Genomic DNA, 20,314 nt, shown 5'->3' with positions numbered 1-20,314 from the left:
AACAATGGCTCTGAAATTACTGGGTCCCTATTATGCACATTAGCATAAATGTTTGCAAAATATTCCCTTATAATGTTCCAACTCTTGTTTCTGTCATGATGTTCCCATTCTTGTCTCTAATTTTATTTATTTGGGTGTGTTTTCTTCTTTTTTTTTTTTTGGTCAGGTATTCTAAGTGTTTGTCAATTTTGTTAGTTTTTTTTTTTTTTTCAAAGAACCAACTCTTTGTTTTGTTGATTCTATGTTTTTTTTTTTGTCTCTAGTTCATTTATTTATGATTTAATTTTGATTATTTGTTTCCATGTACTGGTTTGGGGTTTGGCTTGTTCCCTCTTTTTCAAGGAGCTTGAGGTACATCATTAAATTGGTGATTTGAGAGCTCTCCTATTTGCTGATGTAGGCACTCAGAGCTATAAATTCTCCTCTTGAGTACTGCTTTTGTTGTGTTCTAGAGCAGCTGGTATTTTGTGTGCTCATTAAAAAAAATTTATAAACATTTGAATTTCCATTATGATCTCTTCAGTGACCCACTGGTCATTCAACAATGTGTTGTTCAGTCTCCATGAGTTCGAGAATTTTCTGTGGTGGCTTTTGGTGTTGAATTCAAATATTATTCTGCTGTGGTCTGACAGGATGCAGGGAATAATTTTAGTATTTCTGAATTTGCACAGATTTTCTTTGTGACCTAAAATGTGATCTATTTTGGAGAATATTCCATAAACTACTGGGAAGAATGTATTCTGATGCTGCTGGGGGAAATATTCTGTAGGTGTCTGTGAAATCTAGTTGGTTAATACAATTATTTTGGTCTGAGATTCCTTTGTTGAGTTTTCACCATGATGATCTAGCCAAAGGCAACAGTGATGTGTTGAAGTCACCAACAATCAATGTGTTTGCATCTATGTGTGTTTTTAGATTAAGTAGTATTAGTTTGATGAAGTTAGGTGCTCCAGCATTTGGTGTATAGATATTTAGAACAGTTATATCCTACTGTAGTAGAGATCCTTTTATTAGTATGTAATGTCCTTCTTCATTTCTACTCATTAATTTTCATTTGAAGTCTATTTTATCTGATATTAGTACTGCTACGTTGGCCTGTTTGTAGGGGTCATTGGCTTGAAAGACTGCATTCTAGCCTTTCAGTTTCAGAATTTTTTTTTTCTGGGGGAGTGGTTGGTTGTGGGACTTGAACTCTGGGCCTGGACACTGTCCCTGAGTGCTTCAGCTCAAGGCTAGTGCTCTACCATTTGAGTCACAGCACCACTTTTGGTTTTCTGGTGGTTTACTGGAGATAAGAGTCTCATGGACTCTCCTGCCCATGCTGGTTTTGAACTGTGATCCTCAGATCTCAGCCTCCTGAGTAGCTAGGATTACAAGCATGAGCCACAGGTGCCTGGTGAATTTTTTTTTTTTCTGGCAAACTATGTCTCTTGAAGACAGCGGATGGATGGGTCTTGATTTTTGATGCAAGTAGTCAATCTATGTTGTTTAATTGGAGAGCTAACTCCATTAATATTGACAGTTAGAACTGAGAGATGTTTGGTAGTTCCTGACATGTTACCCACCTTCTTATGTTTTGTGCCTCATCTTTTTTTTAAAACTATATTTATCTAGTTCTCTGATAAGGCACCTTTTCTCTGCACTATCATGTTTTTGTTGGTTTTCCATATGTAGGGCATTTTTTTTCAGTATCTTCTGTAGTGCTGGTTTAGTGGAGATAAATTGTTTCAGTTTTTCCTTGTTCTAGAAAATTTTTATTTGTCCCTTAGTTATGAATGAGAGCATTGCTGGGTGCAATATTCTCGGTTGGTAGTTGTTTGCTTTTAAGGCATAGCATAATTAATTCCAGGCTTTCTTTGCTATACTGGCCTCAGCTGAGAAATGTAGTTTTTCTGACTGGTTTTCCTTTATAAGTAATTAACCTTTTCTCTCTGACAGCTTTAAGGAACCTTTCATTAGTCTTCATTGATCCTATGTGGATTAATGTGTCCATGAGATGTTCTTTTCTGGTCTGGTGTGTTTGGAGTTCTAAAGGCTTCTTGTATCTGAAAGGGTCAACATTTTGGATGTTGGAAAGTTCTTTGCTAGAATTCTGTCAAACATGTTTCTTATACCTTTAGTTCTTCTCCTTTCTCAATACCTATCAGTCTTTTTTTTTCATTTTGAACACTTTGTAAAATGTGTCTTTTTTATTGTGAAAATACTGTACAGAGGGGCTACAATTACATGGGCAAGATAATGAGTACATTTCTTATCAAACATTGTAGCCTCCTCCTTTGTTTCCCCTACCCATCCCTTCCCATTCTCTCCCTGTCTCCCCCACCCCATCAGTCTTATAGTAGGTCTTTCGTCTGATTGATACTTGAAGTTCAAGCTAAAGAGCTTGTTTCCTGGATTTATTCTGGATAATTGTCTCCTCTTTCTCAATAATATCTAATCTGTCTTTGATTCCTGAGACTCTGTCTTCTACATTATCTATTTTTGCTGTCAAGACTTTCTACTTTGTTTTTTTATTTTCCTGACTTATAATTGATCAGTTTTGATGGCTTCTATCACTTTGTGGAAGCTTTCTTTTAGGTCTTGCATGGATTCCTTTACTGTTTTAACTTGTTTATCTGTGTCTTCTCTCATATCCTTTAGCTGAGGGACTATTTTTTCATTGGTCTCTCATTCCTTTATTTGGAATTTATTTAGCTTTCTGTTGACTCCATGAATTTTTTAGAATAATCTTTGGGGTTCCGGGAAGATGGTGGAGAACAAGCTGGAAGCTAAACAAGCTCTCGCATAGAAAGCAGTTTTAGTGCTCCAGTGAACAGTCCTAAGCCAGAGAATCACATCAAGTGTGCCATCACGGTACAGAGTTAGGCCAGAGAGGGGAAATCCAGGCAAGGAGACAAATTTGAGCACTTGTCAGCAGTTGCAGCGGTGGCAGCGGCCATAGCCACCATACCTGCAACACAGAGAGTCTGGGACAAAGGCTCCAGAGTGGATTCTACTCAACACCAGCAACAACTGACAAAGAGCAGACATCTTCATCCTGCGGTTCACAGACCAGAGACAACCCAGGAACCAAGACTCGGCGTGAGTAGAAGCCTGACGTCCTCACTCCTTCTCAGGGAGCAGAGGAGAGAAGGCCACCTCTCCCCTCCCCACTACCTGAAATCTCCATCTTTGATATTGACAAAGGCCTGGCTGAGCAGCTAGCTCCAACTCAGGCCTTGAAAGAAAACAAGAGTCATTTAGCAGGTCACAGGAACCTAGCCTGACCTGCTAGGCTCAGCTCCACCCAGGGGAAAGTCACCCAGTCCCGGCTGGGCAAGCTCCACCAGCCCCAGGAGTGGCTTTTTTCGCTGGGTAAACAGAGCCAGAGGCTGCCCCTCCCTACAGCAGCCTTGACAATCAATTGAAATTCAGTAAACAGAAACCATGAGAATGGCTCCAAGCTGGGCTCTGTGAGTGTCTCAGAAGCTAGCCCCTCAGGGAAAAGCTACTGTTTGCTGAAAGGCCTCAACTCTACCCAGAACCTAGCCTCATCAAAGTGTCTCCAAACTAGAGGAAACAGATATCTCCTTCTTTTGTGATACTCAAAGCAGATCTCCCTCCCATTGAATTAGCCTGGGAGGAGGATCACAAAATCCTGGGTAAAGCAGAGCATTTTTCTGCCTGCTCAAACAAACTGACTTAAGAAACCAACCAAGCCACAGGAAAATCAAACACCACAGCAGACCAGAGACTCCAACAAGAGACTGATTACCGACACAAGGGAGATACAGGATCTTCCGATCCCTCCCCCCCCCAAAAAAAAAATCAAAGAAGTCTTTTTTTGTACCTTTTATAAAATTTTTTTTCTAAAACATTTTTATTTAACTTTTTAAAAAAATTTGTTTTTATTAACTTTTTTTTCTTCCTCTTATAATTTTTATTTTAGGGGCATATGTGTGTGCTTTTTTTTTTCTTTAAAAATTTTTTTTGTTTAGCTCTACTGACTTTTGATCCTTTTTTTCTTTCCTTCTCATTCTTTTCACTTTTTCTTCTCTTTCGTTCTTCTTTGCATGACTTAATTGCCGTTCTGCTCATCCTCAGATATACCCATAGTCGATTATTAGACCTTATCCCCCATTGTGTACACACTTAATCTAGAAATTTATTACTCAATTCAAAACCTCTTAGACTTAAATTCCTTAATAGCAGAACTACCTCTTTATACCTATATAATATTTTAAGCATTTTTATTTTTAAGTTGTTCTTGTCTCCTTTCTATCCCTCTCCTTCTCTTATCCTATCCATCTTCTCTGAATATTATGTTTTTAATTTACATAATTTTTAAGTGTTTCACTTTTTAATTTTTGTTTTTCTATTTTTTCTTGTCTCATTTTCTTGTTTCTCTTTCTTCATTTTTTTCTCTCTCTACTATCATTCTATCCAACCTATTTCCTGCTTTGAGATTAGGACTTAGTTAACTCTCCCTCTGCCTTTCCACATCCCTCTATTCCTATTTTTACCCACATCTTTCCCTAAACCTAATAATTTCTGGTTTGCCAAATTCTTCTTTGCGGCTTGTAGCCCATTAATACATAGTTGTTTGATGTTGAATAGATATATCTGTTGAACTAGATTGTATCTGCAGACTTTTGACTGTGGAACTACAGACTTTGGTTGATGTTTGCCTTAAGGTAGTGTTCTAGCACAAAACTGGTGTTACTTTCATCCCAAATGGGCAGAGCAAGCCAGAAAAACACAAGAAAAATGGCAAGTCTGGGTATCTCAACTCCCACTCATGATAATCAGGGGACAGAACAGATAATGAATAATCCAGAGGAGAGTTCCCAAATAGCTCTACAAACACTACTGGCAAACATGGTAAATGAAAAGATTGAAAACCTGGAAAGGCGGCTGGGCCTCGCTCCGCCGCGGGGGACGCGGGCCCCACGCGCTCGTCCTCCCTCGCCGGCTGTCCGCGCCATGCCGCGCGGCCATGGACGTCCTGAAGCAGATGGTCAACTTCGGGCCGGGGTCCGCCAAGCTTCGGCGCTCGGTGTTGTTAGAGATACAGAAAGAATTATTAGACTACAAAGGAGTTGGCATTAGCGTCCTTGGGTGGTCTCTCTGAGCTCTTTCACTCAAGGCTAGGGTTCTACCACTTTGAGCCACAGCACCACTTCTGGTTTTCTGGTGGTTAATTGGAGGTTGTTGGGCTTGAACTCCAGGGCTGGGGCGCTGTTACTGAGCCTCTTTGTGCTCAAGAAATGAGCCACAGGTCATCAGATTTCGCTAAAATCATTAACAACACAGAGAATCTTGTGCGAGAATTGTTAGCCGTTCCCGACAACTACAAGGTGATCTTTGTGCAGGGAGGCGGGTCTGGCCAGTTCAGTGCTGTCCCCTTAAACCTGATCGGCCTGAAAGCCGGACGGTGTGCCGACTACATGGTGACCGGAGCCTGGTCGGCCAAGGCCGCTGAGGAGGCCAAGAAGTTTGGGACTGTGAATATCGTCCACCCCAAACTTGGGAGTTACAGGAAAATTCCCGACCCGACTACCTGGAACCTTAACCCCTACGCGTCCTATGTCTATTTCTGCGCCAACGAGACGGTGCACGGCGTGGAATTCGACTTCATCCCTGACGTCAAGGGGGCAGTGCTGGTCTGCGACATGTCTTCTAACTTCCTGTCCAAACCAGTGGATGTTTCCAAGTTTGGTGTGATTTTTGCTGGTGCTCAGAAGAACGTTGGCTCGGCCGGGGTCACGGTGGTGATCATCCGGGATGACCTGCTGGGGTTCTCCCTCAAAGAGTGCCCCTCGGTCCTGGAGTACAAAGTGCAGGCTGGTAACAGCTCACTGTACAACACGCCTCCATGCTTCAGATGCTGGAAGTGAAGATGTGGCTCAGTGGTAGCATGCCAGCCTTGAGTGAAAAAGTTAAACAAGAGCCTGAGGTTCTGAGTTCAAGCCCTAGTTCTGGCAGAAAAAAGGAAGAAAGGAAGGAAGGAGAAAAATCGTTTTCAAGGGACGGGGATCCTGGTGCTCATTTGCTCTGATGCTTCTCGCACCCAGACCGACAGAGTTCTGAGTGATACAGGCTGGTGCCTGCGTGAAGTCTTTTGAGCTCAGCAGGGTTTGACAATGGTTCGGTGAAACCTGTCTCACGGGCAGGTGAACAAAGTCCTGTCCCTCCTCTGCGCTGGACTGTAAGGCCCGCAGGAACCCAGAGCCCTGCCTGTGTCCTGCACACCGAGCAGGGGAAGCCCCTCTCTGAAGAGACGCTGTGGTGTTCTTTTTCTCTTCTGTTCGGTTTGGTGTCTGGAAAGCTGCAGTCAGCATCTATGTCATGGGTGTGGTCCTGGAGTGGATTAAGAACAACGGCGGGCGGCCGCCATGGAGAAGCTGAGTGCCATCAAATCTCAAATGATCTACGAGATCATCGACAACTCTCAAGGCTTCTATGTATGTCCAGTGGAGCCTCGAAGTAGAAGCAAGATGAATATTCCTTTTCGTATTGGCAACGCCAAAGGAGATGACGCATTGGAGAAGCGGTTTCTGGATAAAGCACTTGAACTCAACATGATCTCCTTGAAAGGGCACAGGTCAGTGGGTGGCATCCGGGCTTCTCTGTATAACGCTGTGACGGTTGAAGATGTCGAGAAGCTGGCCACCTTCATGAAAAACTTCTTGGAGATGCATCAGCTATGAATACGCGGAATCAGCCTTTGACCAACGTACAGCGTTTAGAGTAATTTGGGAATGGCTACAGCAACTCTACTGACGCGGTGGTTTGTTTTTCTCTGAATGAACGTACTTGTGATAGAGTCTCCTTTTCAAAGAATAACAGCAAAATAACCAGCTCATGGGACCACTAGCCAATGACTACCTTCATTCTAACTTGAACTGGACGCATTTCAGAAAAAAGCCTTCTTGTTGCTTTTTTAACCAATTCCAGGCTGTTCTGTCTTTGCTGGCACGTCTTTTTCTAGCTAGATCTAGTCTTTGAACTTGCCCAAGCTAAACTCTGCCAGGTGCAGTTAGCTGCAGTTTGAGTCACACAAACTCACCACATGAAGGGTGGGGTTCTCAAGGTGCTGAACATAGAGACAGCGGTGGGTCTCCCCAACTATTGTGGGGGGAGAGAGCATCCCAGCTATTGGTTGAAGTTGGTGTTGACCATTTGTGAGTGTTTTAGGGTTCCAGACAAAGGGAAAAGGGTCGATCTTTTTACTGTTACACTCATAAAGAGATAAAAATGATTTGCTACATAAATGTTGATAGGGTGAGATCTTTTTAAAATCCCAGTTTATATGTCTCAGCCTTTGTATTTCTTATAAAGCCATTCTCAATGATGAACGTAGAGGCTTCTGAGTTTGTTATAGCCCTTTACATCAACATCATAGCTTCTACTAACATCGGATGTGTATGCCCCTCCCCCCATCTTCTCAGCTGCTTCATAGACAGTCCACAAGTTACACCTTCTCCTTTCAGTAGGTGGAAGAAATGGGTTTGTTCCTTGTTTTCCAGTTTTGCCTTGACACTGAACTGTGTTGGACCGACTGGTTTCTATGTAGAGTTTGACAGTTTTGCCATTCTACAGTCTTTCCCCCGTTGTGTATCTGGTGTTGGTATTTCATGTTGACTATGTGAAGAACATTAAAAGTTCTAAATCATTGAAAAAAAAACCTGGAAAGGACTCTGTATGAGCATGATAGGGAGAGAGAGGAGGCAAACCAAAGGTCAATACAAGAATATCATGAGCATGAGGAAGCTACTCAAAGATTGATACAGGAATTGCATGAGCAGCTTGAGAATACTCAAAGAGAAATAAATGAATGGAGTGGATGTGAGGAAGCTAATCAAAGAGTAATACAGGAATTGAGAGAGTAGGATGAGAATACACAAAGATCACTAAAGGCATTTATGGAATCCATAAACAGAGAGCTGAAAGAAGTAAGGGAGAACACAAAGGGAATGCTGAATGGAACTCAACAGAAGGAATGGGAGTCCAAGGAAACCATAACCAATCAACTAAGTGATTTGAGAATAAACACTGAACACTAAATTAAGGAAGTAAAGAAGTTCATACAAGATCTAAAACAAAGCTCCAACAAAGAATTTGAAGTCATCAAAGCAGACCAACTAGAAGGAAAAGAAATAAAAAACAAAGCAGAAAGTCTTGATAGTAGGTTAGACCATGCAGAAGATTGAATTTCGGGGATTGAAGACAGCCTAGATATTATAGAGAAAGAACATACAACCATCCAAGACAAATCCAAGAAATATGATAGATCTATTCAACACTTGGAAGACACCATCGGAAGGCCTAATCTGAGGATAATGGGTGTAGAGGAGCATCTAGAGACAGAAGTTAATGGTCTAGGAAATTTGTTTAGCAGTATCCTAGCAGAGAACTTCCCAAACATGCAAAAAGATAGGCCTATTCAGATACAAGAAGCTTTTAGAACTCCAAATAGACCAGACCAGAACAGGACATCCCACCGTCACATTATAATCCACACAGAATCAATTCAGACTAAGGAAAAGATCCTTAAAGCTGTCAAGGAGAAAAAAATCAACCAACTATAAAGGGAAACCAATTAGAATCACCTCAGATTTCTCAGCAGAGACAATCAAAGCAAGAAGAGCCTGGAATGATGTATGCCATGCCCTAAAGACAAACAACTATCAACCAAGAATACTGTACAAAAGCTAGACTCTCCTTCATAACCGAAGGTCAAATAAAAATCTTCCATAGCAAAGAAAAATTGAAACAATATATCTCCACCAAACCAGCCCTACAAAAGATTCTTAAAGATGTCCTACACATAGAAAACCAACAAGACCACAATAAAGGCCAAGAAACCGCACCCAAACTGAGAATCCAAGAACCATAGGAAGAACCCAGTTGCCTCAGCCCCCAAGAAGGTAGATAAAATGGCAGGAACTCCCAAATACCTCTCAGTCCTATCTCTCAACATTAATGGAGTTACCTCTCCAATTAAGTGACATAGACTGTCTAGTTGGATTAAAAAGCAAGATCCTTCTATCTGCTGCCTTCAGGAGTCACATCTTGCCATAAAAACAAACACATTTTGAATGTGAAAGGCTGGAACAAAATCTACCAAGCAAACGGCCCCCATAAACAGGCAGGAGTTGCAACATAGACTTCAAATTAAAATTAGTTAGAAGAGATAAAGAAGGTTGCTACACACTAATTAAGCGATCTCTCCTTCAGGAGGATATTACAATTCTAAATATCTATTCGTCAAAAACGGAACACCCCAATTTATCGAAGAAACACTACTTTCTCTCAAATCTCATATAGATCCAAAGACATTAATTGTTGGGGACTTTAACACACCACTATCCCCACTAGATAGATCAACTCGGCAAAAACTTAACAGAGAAACCGTAGATCTAAACAACTGCATAGATCAACTAGATTTAACAGACATCTACAGAATATTTCACCCAGCAGCATCAGAATACATGTTTTTCTCAGCAGCACATGGAACATTTTCCAAAATAGACCACATTTTAGGCCGCAAAGCAAACTTGTCTAAATTCAGAAACATTGAAGTTACACCTTGCATTCTCTCAGACCACAAGGAAATAAAATTAGAACTCAACACCAAAAGCCACCAAAGAAAGTCGTGTAACACGTGGAGGCTGAACAACAAACTGCTGAGTCACAAGTGGGTCATGGAAGAGATTAGAAAGGAAATTCAAATGTTCATGATAGTCAACAAAAATGAACACACAGCCTTTTGCCATTTATTTGCTCTCTAGTATTTTTTTCCAGCTCCTCAATGCTCATGAGACTTCTCCAGACTTCATCTAAGAAATCACACCACCAAGGGACAGCTGCTGCTCACTGCCTTCTCTGGGAGGGGACCAAATTCCAGCCTTTTAACCCTATTGTCAATGCCCCTTCTCAGCAGGAAGTAGCCAGAGAGAATCTGTGCCCTATTTCATGATTATTAAAAGGCTGGAAGGTCCACTCCTGGATGGTGAGCAGACTCCACTCTCCTCACAGCAAAGTCTCCACCCAGTACCTGCGTTACCTAGGCAACTGGGACACCTGGAAGAGGTCACATCTGCATCCGCTGAAGTCATCTGAATTTGATGTGGCCACACCTTTCTCCACCCGTACCCTAGATAAGGCATAGCCCAGGCCCATCGCCCTCTCTCTGCTCTCTTTCTGCTCTTTTCTAGCTCTTTCCTCTCTCTTTCCTCTCTTTCCCAGCTCTCTCTCATTCCCAGGCCTTTCCCAGCCACGTGGGGTACCAACCTTGCCTGGTCCCAGCAGGTCTACTGAATAAACCTACCCCTTACCTGAAAAAAAAAAATGAACACACAAATTGCCAGCTCTTCTGGGACACAGCAATGGAAGTACTCAGAGGCAAGTTTATAGCTCTGAGTTCCTACATCAACAAATTGGAGAGATCTGAAGCCAACAATTTAATGAGACATCTGAGCCTCCTTGAAAAAGAACAGCAAGGTAAACCCCAATCAAGTAGATGGAAAGAAATAATTAAAAGTAAACCATAATTAAATGAATTAGAATCCAAAAAACCATAGAAAGAATCAACAAAACAAAGAGTTGGTTCTTCAAAAACATTAACAAAATTGACAGACCCTTAGCAAATCTTATCAGAAAAAGAAGAGAACACACCCAAATAAATAAACTCAGAGATGAGAATGAAAACATCACCACAGAAACAACCAAGATTCACAACATTATAAGGGAACACTTCTCAAACCTTTATACTAATAACTTTGAGAACTTGGCAGAAATGGGCCTTTTCCTAGCAAATATTGACATGCCAAAACTAAACCAAGATGAGTTAAAACATCTTAACAGGCCCATATCAAGCATTGAAATAGAAACAGCAATGAGAAACTTCCCATCTAAGAAAAGCCCAGGACCAGATGGTTTTACAGCGGAATTCTACAAGGCCTTCAAAGCAGAGCTCACACCAATACTCCTCCAACTCTTAAATGAAATTGAAAGAAAGTTTAATACCGAACTCATTTTATGAAGCCATCATAACCCTTATCCCAAAACAGGCAGGGACTCATCAAAGAAAGAGAACTACAGACCCATTTCTTTGATGAACATTGATGCAAAACTTCTCAACAAAATTTTGGCCAATCAACTTCAACAATTCATCCAAAAAATCATACACTATGATCAAACAGGATTCATTTCAGGGATGCAAAGCTGGTTCAATATATGCAAATCATTAATATAATTCATCACATGAACAGGAGCAAGGATATGAACCACATGGTTATCTCAATAGATACAGAAAAAGCATTTGACAAGATCCAACACCCCTTTATGATGAGGGTTCTGGAAAAATTAGGAATCCATGGAACATTCCTCAATACAATAAAGGCTGTATATGACAAACCTACAGCCAGCATTATACTTAATGGTAAAAAACTAAGCCATTTCCTCTTAACTCAGGAATGAGACAAGGATGTCCACTCTCTTCACTTCTCTTCAATCCAGTATTAGAATGCTTAGCTACAGCCATAAGACAAGATATAAACCTAAAGGGGATCCCAATAGGGAAGGAAAAGGAAAACTCACCCTCTTTGCAGATGATATGTTATTGTACTTAAAGAATCTCACAGACTCCACTCCCAAATTTCTCAAGTTGATTCAAAACTTTGGCAAAGTAGCAGGGTATAAAATTAACCCTCAAAAGTCAATGGCTTTTCTATATGCCAACAATGAGAAAAGTGTGGCTGAAATTAGGAAAGCAACTCCATTCATAATAGCCCCACAAAAAATAAAATACCCAGGGATTAACTTAACCAAAGAAGTGGACCTCTATGATGAAAACTTTAAAAACTTGAAAAAGGAAATCAAAAGAGAACTTAGAAAGTGGCAAAACCTCCCATGTTCCTGGATTGGGAAGATCAACATTGTGAAAATGGCAATACTTCTCAAGGCTATCTACAAATTCAGTGTGATACCTATCAATATTCCAACCTCAATCTTCAAGGAAATAGAAGAGGCAATCCAAAAATTCATGTGGAACATTAATAGAAGACCCCAAATAGCACAAACGATCCTTAACAGTAAGAACAGTGCTGGAGGAATGTCAATACCAACTTTCAAGCTCTACTACAAAGCCATAGTAATCAAAACAGCTTGGTACTGGCACAAGAACAGACCTCAGGACCAATGGAATAGAATTGAAAACCCAGAAATGAACCTACAGACCTATAGCCATCTAATTTTCAATAAGGGAGCTAAAAAAATAGAATGGAAGAAAGACAGCCTCTTCAGTAAATGATGCTGGCAAAATTGGTTAACTACTTGCAGAAAACTAAAGCTAGATCCTTATATATCACCCTGCACCAGAATCAATTGCAAATGCATCAAAGACCTTGGAGTCAGAGCAGACACTGAAAACATTACAGGATGGAACAGGAGAAACCCTAGGTCTCCTTGGCACAGGCTGAAATTTTCTTAATAGATACCCAGATTAACAAGAAATCAAAGAAAGGTTGGACAAATGGGATTGCATGAAATTGCAGAGCTTCTGTATGGCAAAGGACATAGCTAGCAAGATCAATAGAAAGTCCACGGATTGGGAGAAGATCTTCACTAGCCATACAACAGACAAGGGTCTCATATCTAAAATATACCTGGAACTCAAATAATTCAGTCCCCCAACAACAAATCTTCAAAGAAACAACTGCCCAATAAATAAGTGGGCTAATGGCCAATAGACACATGAAGAAATGGTCAACCTCCCTAGCCATAAAAGAAATGCAAATCAAAACAACATTGAGATACCACCTTACCCCAGTTAGAATGGCTATAATCAATAACTCTAATAACAACAGATGCTGGAGGGGATGTGGACAGAAGGGAACCTTACTGCATTGTTGGTGGGAGTGTAAACTTGTTCAACCACTTTGGAAAGCAGTATGGAGGTTCCTCAAAAGACTCCACATAGAGCTCCCCTATGATCCAGCAATCCCACTTTGGGGAATTTACCCAAATGATCACAAACAAGGCCACACTAAAGCTACCAGCACGACTGTGTTTATTGCAGCCTTATTTACCATAGCTAAGATATGGAACCCACCCAGATCCCCTCAGTAGATGAATACATCAAGAAAGTGGTATATACACACAATGGAATTTTATGCCTCCATCAGAAAGAATGACATTTCCCCATTTGTTAGGAAATGGAAAGACTTGGAAAAAATTCTATTAAGTGAAGTAATCCAGGCCCAAAGAATCTTCGGTCTCGTGGTTTCCCTTATTTGCAATAACTAGTATATGTCTGAGTCAAGCAGAAAAGGTCAGATAAGTTGATATTAGGGAAATGAACCCTAAGATATGTATTCAAATGTTTTTTTTCTTTCATGCGATTATTTCTAACACATTTATAAGATTATTTCTTTGTTGCTTTGTATGTCACCCCACCATGATATAGCCCCCTGTTTTCACTGTATTTGATGTCTATATAATCTGTGGAGGGGAAGGGAAAAAACAAAGTGTTTAAATAGGGATACAGGTGGACCCATTGCAACATTGAGATGTACAAGTTATGTTGAAAACGAACTTTACAACTTTGGTGGGATGAGGGGGAGGGGGATTCAGTTGGGGGTTGGGGGGAGGATGGGAAGGGATGGGAAGGGGAAACAAAGGAGGAGGCTACAATGCTTGATAAGAAATGTACTCATTATCTTGCCCATGTAATTGTAACCCCTCTGTACAGTATTTTCATAATAATAAAAAAAAAGAAAACGGATTATAAAAAAATGTTTGGTTAGTCTCATCACACTCACAAATTGACTTGTGAAGGCTTTCTATCTTTTCACTAAACATTTATCAGCAGTGTTTTTTAAAACATTTTGAAAAATATCATCTAGTTCTTATTATCTGTTGTATTGCCTGGTTATTTTCTGTTGGAGTTGAGCTTCCTTGACTTGGCATTTTTCTTGTGTTTCTATGGTTGTTTGTTTGGCCTATTTGGAATAAAAATGCACTCAAATCTGAAATCACAGCAGGACATAATATAAAGTCAAAAACAAACACAGCCCTACAATTGCATCAATTTTAAATCAGAGGTTTTAAATCATAGATATGTATTCCGCTATGGAAATATGCTTTCACTTTTGTTTAAGGAGGGTTATTATGGTGCAGAAAAGGAGGTTATATGTATTTGTAGCCAGTGAGAAAATCTATTGTAAGCATCAGGATAAACCAAACAAAACCAATGAGATAACAGGATGAGTGAACTAGACAGAATCAAATGGAAACAAATGTAATCAAACAAATAGACAAACAACAAGAGATCAAAGGAATAAGGACAAGAACAAAAAGAAAGACCAGAAAAAGGAACAAGAATAAAAATAAAATGAAAATAGAAAGAAAAATAAGCAATAAAGAAAGGAAAAAAAGAATATGAGAATACAAAAAAGAAAGGAGAAGGGAAAAGCTAAAAACTTTAAAATAAAAGTAAAAATAAAACAATAAAAAGTTGAATATAGCCGGCATGAACTATGCACACAACACGAATAACTGTAGATGGTATATCTAAGACTAAACAAAACAATAAATACCAAAAGCCAGACACAAGGAAATAAAACAAAACAAGAGCCAAAACAAGCAAACCAAGTTCTCCAGTTTGTTTGGAGGCACCTTGTGTCTACTGATGTCTGATATGCAGTATCTTAGTGGAGTCTCTTGTGTTAGTTGCTGAGATCTGCAACTGTATCTTGTAGCCAAGATCTGGTCTGCACCAGGGGATGGAGCTCCTTATTTCACAGGTAGAAGGGGTCTCTGATGTTTGGAGGTTGGATATGTACTACTTAAGTGCAGGGGACTGGGGCATAATTGTATTCTGAAACCTTCTTGAGATAGTGATATGGTTGTTACCTAGATGTCTACTCTCAGTACAACTGGGAAATAGCTAGGTTTTAAAGGCCTGTCTTAGCTCTCCACTAAAACTATGTGTGTAGCCTGGGGCTGGGCCACCACGTGGCTGCCCCACCAAGAAACTCCTCGCTGGTTTCTTCTTAAGCAAGCAGTTCATAATCTTCTTTTTTGGTGTCTATCTCTGTATAATTATAGCTTACCTCGTGGATGTGGAATGCTTAATCCGACCCTAAAACTCTGCTTCTTGGGAGAAGGCTTAGCTTGTTCCTGTTTTCTTTCAGCCATCTTCAGTTGAGAATGATTCATCTGCACTTTTGATTACCACTATGAGTGAATGCTTCCTCTTAAAATTTCAGAATTTATTTATCTGTTGTGCAATTTTTGCTGGAGCATCTATGCTGACCCCAGTGCCCATAAACAAATAAAGCTCTAGTTACCCGCAAAACAAGCAAAAAAGCCAATGGGTAAACATGTCAGGTAGTGATACGTTAATGGAGAAAAAATTAAGAGGGTAATAGAGACACAATGCCTGATATGGCATTGTGATTTTATGATGGTGGTCAAGGATGACTTCTGTGACTCCATTTGACTAGAGGAAGTGACAGAACAAGCCATGTGGCTCTCATTTTTTTTGGGGGGGAGGTCTGGTCTTAGGGCTTGAACTCTGGGTTTGGGCACTGTCCCTAAGCTTTGCTTAACTCTCTACCACTTGAGCACTTGAGCCACTGCTCCACTTTCCTCTAATTGTGATTAATTGAAGATAAATGTCTCACAGACTCTTCTGCTTAGGCTGGCTTCCAACTGTGATTCTCGTATATAAACCTGATGAGTAGCTAAGCTTAGTCATCAGCCACTGGTGCCTGCCTGGCTTCCATGTGATACCTTTGGGGAAGAGCATTCCAGATAGAGGAATGGAAATGTCCAGAAGTGTTTTAATTTGTTATCTGGAAGAAGGTCTTGATTTGAAGTTTATGCCCAGACAAAATCAAATGGAGAGGAAAACAGGGGGCTGGAAGTCATGAAGTCTGGAGAAAGCAGGAGAGGCTGTGAATCAGAACTTAAGATGTGCATGTGTGTTTGAGTGGCAGGAACAATACTCACTGGAACAGAAAGAAGAAATGTTCATGACAAAGGCTGATTTCTCTTCTGGGAAAAGGTACAGGGCTGGTGGTTTGGATGAAGACTACACATCATGGTTCCATTTGCTTTCTGCTATAGAAATCAAGGCTATCCATTGTGTGTTGGGAGAGGATGGCCGAAGACTGGATGTCACAGCTATTGCAGAGCTAAATAGAGGAAAGCATCTCAGGACTATGGTAGCATTAGAACCTTGGTTGAGTTTGGGTCATGAATTCTTGTTACCTTTATTGCCAACACCTGTGTGTGAAAATGGGCAGGGGATCACCTTGACTCTGTGGCATGAGGAATCACAAGCTGATGTTTGATGTGGGAGTTTGATGTTGAGATTCTCTAGTCTGAGTAACCAACAAAGTCTATTATTTCTTAGCTTTATTTTCCTTCTGGGTGTAAATAACTGATTCTGCGTATATCACTTGTCTCTCAGAATATACTTGCCTGTCTAACCAACTACAAAATCCATCACAGTGATCCAAATTATATTAGTTTATAGTTATTCAGTTTCCTTTTTGAGAACTGCAAAATCTCATCAGAGGGAAAGGAATATAGGCGAAGTTAACTAGGAGATGAGTATGGCTTGTCAGCAAAGATGGAGAGGAAAACGTGCTGGCTAAGCAGATTTGTGATATTGGAAGGAAACTTCATGGGCAGAGAAGCTGCTGATGGCTTTCTGAGCTTTTCCTTCCTTGCTAGAGAAGTGGGGTTTTGGTCCATCCACCCGGCTCCCATTGACTACTGGATGGTTGTTTTCCAGGATGCCTGGGGGACTAGCACAAAGGTCCAACTTCACTAAAACCTCACCTGGAGGTTGACTGTGGCATTTCTATGGTTCCTTCTGGGTTCTGAAGAGCTAGATTAGATAAGCAAATATAACACCAGCCTCATCTTGGTTGTTGTTTTTTTGTTGTTGTTGTTTGATTTTTGTTTAGGACCTTTGTGTAAATGGTGCTCAGATACTGCATTTTAAAAGCTCTTTAGTGGAAGAGGCTGTCAATGAGCTAATAAACATGTTGCTGGATGTGGAGGTTCCAGCTAAAGAAGAAAGTGATAAAGCATGCAATCTGAGTAAGGTCGACTCAAAGAACGAAACTTCAGGTGAGACCCAAGGTAATAAAGGTCTTGTTTTTCTAGGGCATTTACTAAAAATATAAAATGTAATTTTCTAATAGTAATCACTTTTACACCTCTATAAACACTGGCTATTTTTTTGTTGTTGTTGTTGTTTTTGTTGGTCATGGGGCTTGACCTCTGGGCCTGGGCGCTGTCCCTCAGCTCTTCAGCTTGAGGCTAGCGCTCTACCATTTGAGCCACAGCGCTACTTCCGGTTTTCTGGTGGTTAATTGGAGATCAGAGTCTCACGGATTTTCCTCCCCTGGCTGGCTTTGAACTGAGATCCTCAGATGTCAGCCTCCTGGAGTAGCTAGGATTGCAGATGTGAGCCACTGGCGGCCGGCAACACTGGCCAATTTTATAATGATATGTATGAATCTGAAATTATGATTATGAGTTTATGTAATGAAGCTAAATGGTTATTTCCTTTTTTTTGGTGTTAGAATCTGCATTCATGTGCTGTACATTGTCCCTCTTTCATATTTGGCTCTCTGTTTGGTTTGTGTAGGTGTTGATGTTTTATTTACCTTATCTGTAAGTAAGATGGATTTTGGATTGAAGTTTTCTGTGAAGTATATGTAGATTAGGATAGACAGGTGAGAATACTGAGAAGTAGCAGAGAATTTATTCTTTCAAGGTGTGAGGGATGTTAACAGGAGACAAAGTTCTAGGCCCCAGGCTGCTGGGGCTCAGTGTAGCTTTTAACTGATAGCTTCTACGTCTTGCCTTGGTTATTTTTTCCTATTGAGGAGAGGCCTCCAACAATCCATCTGGTGTTCAGACTTCCTTTTCTTTCTTTAATGGCTTCACTTTCTAAGAAGCGTGACATTAAACTCATCTATAATTTATCTTAATTTTCTTTATCATGACACAAATCTATCTTTCTCTCTATTTCCCTGTCTATGTCTCTCACCTACTAACAGTGAAAAGAGAAGACGGAAATTCTGATGCCTTGGCCTCCTGCCTGAATGCTGGGACTGGCCCCTTGTCTTTAGCAACAGTCACAAGAAAGAAGAAACAAACTGAGGTGTTAGAGGAAGAAGCCTGTGAGCTGCTTTCTCATTTCAACCATCAAAACATGGATGCGCTTCTGAAAGTTACGAGGAATACGCTAGAGGCTATTCGCAAGCGCATTCAAGCGTCCCACTCAGTTAACTTCAGGGGTAAGGACTGATTAGGTGTAGTGTGTGTGTGTGTGTGTGTGTGTGTGTGTGTGTGTGTGTGTACCCATTCCTGTTAAATTTTCATAATTAAAAATCTACTATTGCCTCCTTGTTAAGGTTAAACATGCACTTTAGTCACCACAATTCTATACAGTGGATGCTCTCATTGCTCACATTAAAACCCAGAAAACGAACATGGTTTAGTTAACATGTTTACAGTTGAGGCAGAGGTAGGAAGATTGTGAGGTTGAGACCAGTCTGGAGCAAGTTAAGGAGATTATATCTTACAAAATAACAACAAAGCTCTCCCCAATCCCCCCCCCCATTAAAAAATAGAATAACAATAGAAACAAAAAGGCTGAACCCATGGTTCAGTTGGTAAGAGTGCTCGTGTAGCAGGCAAGATCCCCTGGCTTTAATCCTCAGTAAAATCGTGCAAACACACACACACACACACACACACACACACACACACACACACACTACAAACTCTACATCATTTTTAATCTTCTGTAGTGAGATAGAAATGTCTGAAACAATTACCTTAATTCATAAAAATGCTTTAAAAAGAAGATACACAGCTGGGCTCTGGTGGCTCACACCTATAATCCTAGTGACTCTGGAGGCTGAGCTCTGAGGATTGTGGTTCAAAGCTAGCTTGGGCAGGACAATCCATGAGATGCTTATCTCCAATTAACCACCTGAAAATCAGTGTGGTACTGTGGCTCAAGTGGTAGAGTGCTTGCCTTGAACTGAAGAGTTCATGGACAGGGCCCAGGCCCAGAGTTCAAGAATGACCAAAAAAAAGTTACACAACTTGGGGAGGGAGTGACTCATGTGGTAGAGTGACTGCCTACTGAGGTCCTGAGTTCAAACTCCAGTACCACCAAAAAGACGCATAGAAGATTGTGTCATTGCCCGATTACTAAGTTAGTAACCTGTCCCATTAAGTGGTGACAGTCATATCACTGTCACATTTTTCTTTTTTTAAAATTTTTATTGTGAAAATACTGTACAGAGGGGTTACAATTATGGGCAAGATAATGAGTACATTTCTTATCAAGCATTGTAGCTTCCTCCTTTGTTTCTCCTCCCCATCCCTTCCCATCCATCCTCCCTTCCCCCCTAATCCCCCCCCCACCACCAAAGTTGTAAAGTTCATTTTCAACATAACGACTTGTACTTCTCATTGTTGCAATGGGTCCACCTGTATCCCTATTTAATGATTTGTTTTTCCCCTTCCCCTCCACAAATTATACCAACATCAAATACAGTGAAAAAAGGGGTTATACTGTGGGGGGAGGGACATAATAAAGCAACAAAGAAATAATCTTATAAATGTGTTAGAAACAATCGCATGAAAGAAAAACACGTTTGAATACATTTTTCAAAGTAGCATCTACTGTGCTATTTGGGTGATATTTCAGCTGTCTTCTTCAGTCCTAATGTTCCATGCTTTCCAGCGGGGTGCAGAAATAATTGTGACACTTCCCAAGTATGCTTCAAAGCTCATGAAATATAGGCACATATTGAAGTTAAAATTTACATTAAAAAATAGTAAAAAAAACTAATTAATTAAAACTGAAAACTAAGAGGATAGAAAGTCTTAGTTATTTTGAATACTGTCATTTAAGGAAGTATCTTTATAAGGTTTAGTTAGAAGTAGATAAACAAACCTAAGAATTTTGGAAGGACATTCTGCTTGGTGGCATGAGTTTTTAAATGGGCCTTTATTAATTGTAAGAGGATCTGTACTGTGTACTTGCATACACGGTTCCCTGATCCAGTCCACCCTCTCTATCAGCATCCTTTTTTTCCCTTTTGGAAACAATGTCAGCAGGGCTCACTCTTTTGTTCTTACAGGTGTGTGCAACGTAGTCTGACCATATTCCTCCTCTTTGATGGCCCTCCTCAGCACTGCCAGTACCTATCCTCAAAAGAACCTATTTCACGTTCCTGTCACTCAGTTTTTTTTTTTTCAGTGTATATTAATTGTACAAAAGAAT

General features: G+C 40.4%; 2 protein-coding genes across 2 annotated transcripts in view; both read left to right on the top strand.

Moving 5' to 3' along the window:
• The window catches only part of Dnah5 (dynein axonemal heavy chain 5), a 211,410-nt gene that overhangs the window by 43,914 nt on the left and 147,182 nt on the right, over nt 1–20,314 (top strand). Inside the window, exons 18-19 of the mRNA XM_070042196.1 lie at nt 16,965–17,130; nt 18,069–18,308. Of these exons, the coding sequence (XP_069898297.1) occupies nt 16,965–17,130; nt 18,069–18,308 (406 nt within the window). The remainder of the gene's footprint in view (nt 1–16,964; nt 17,131–18,068; nt 18,309–20,314) is intronic.
• Nucleotides 4,976–7,105, top strand: LOC138841490 (phosphoserine aminotransferase-like). The gene is given in 4 exon segments (XM_070042197.1): nt 4,976–5,089; nt 5,229–5,872; nt 6,318–6,364; nt 6,367–7,105. Coding segments are annotated over 4 exon segments (1,128 nt in total). The 3' UTR covers nt 6,690–7,105.

This window comes from Dipodomys merriami, unplaced genomic scaffold (genome assembly GCF_024711535.1).
Source record: "Dipodomys merriami isolate MVZ:Mamm:240054 unplaced genomic scaffold, mDipMer1.0.p SCAF_32, whole genome shotgun sequence".
In the NCBI taxonomy this organism is placed as follows: Eukaryota; Metazoa; Chordata; class Mammalia; order Rodentia; family Heteromyidae; genus Dipodomys; species Dipodomys merriami.
This window is presented reverse-complemented; position numbering and strand designations above follow the sequence as displayed.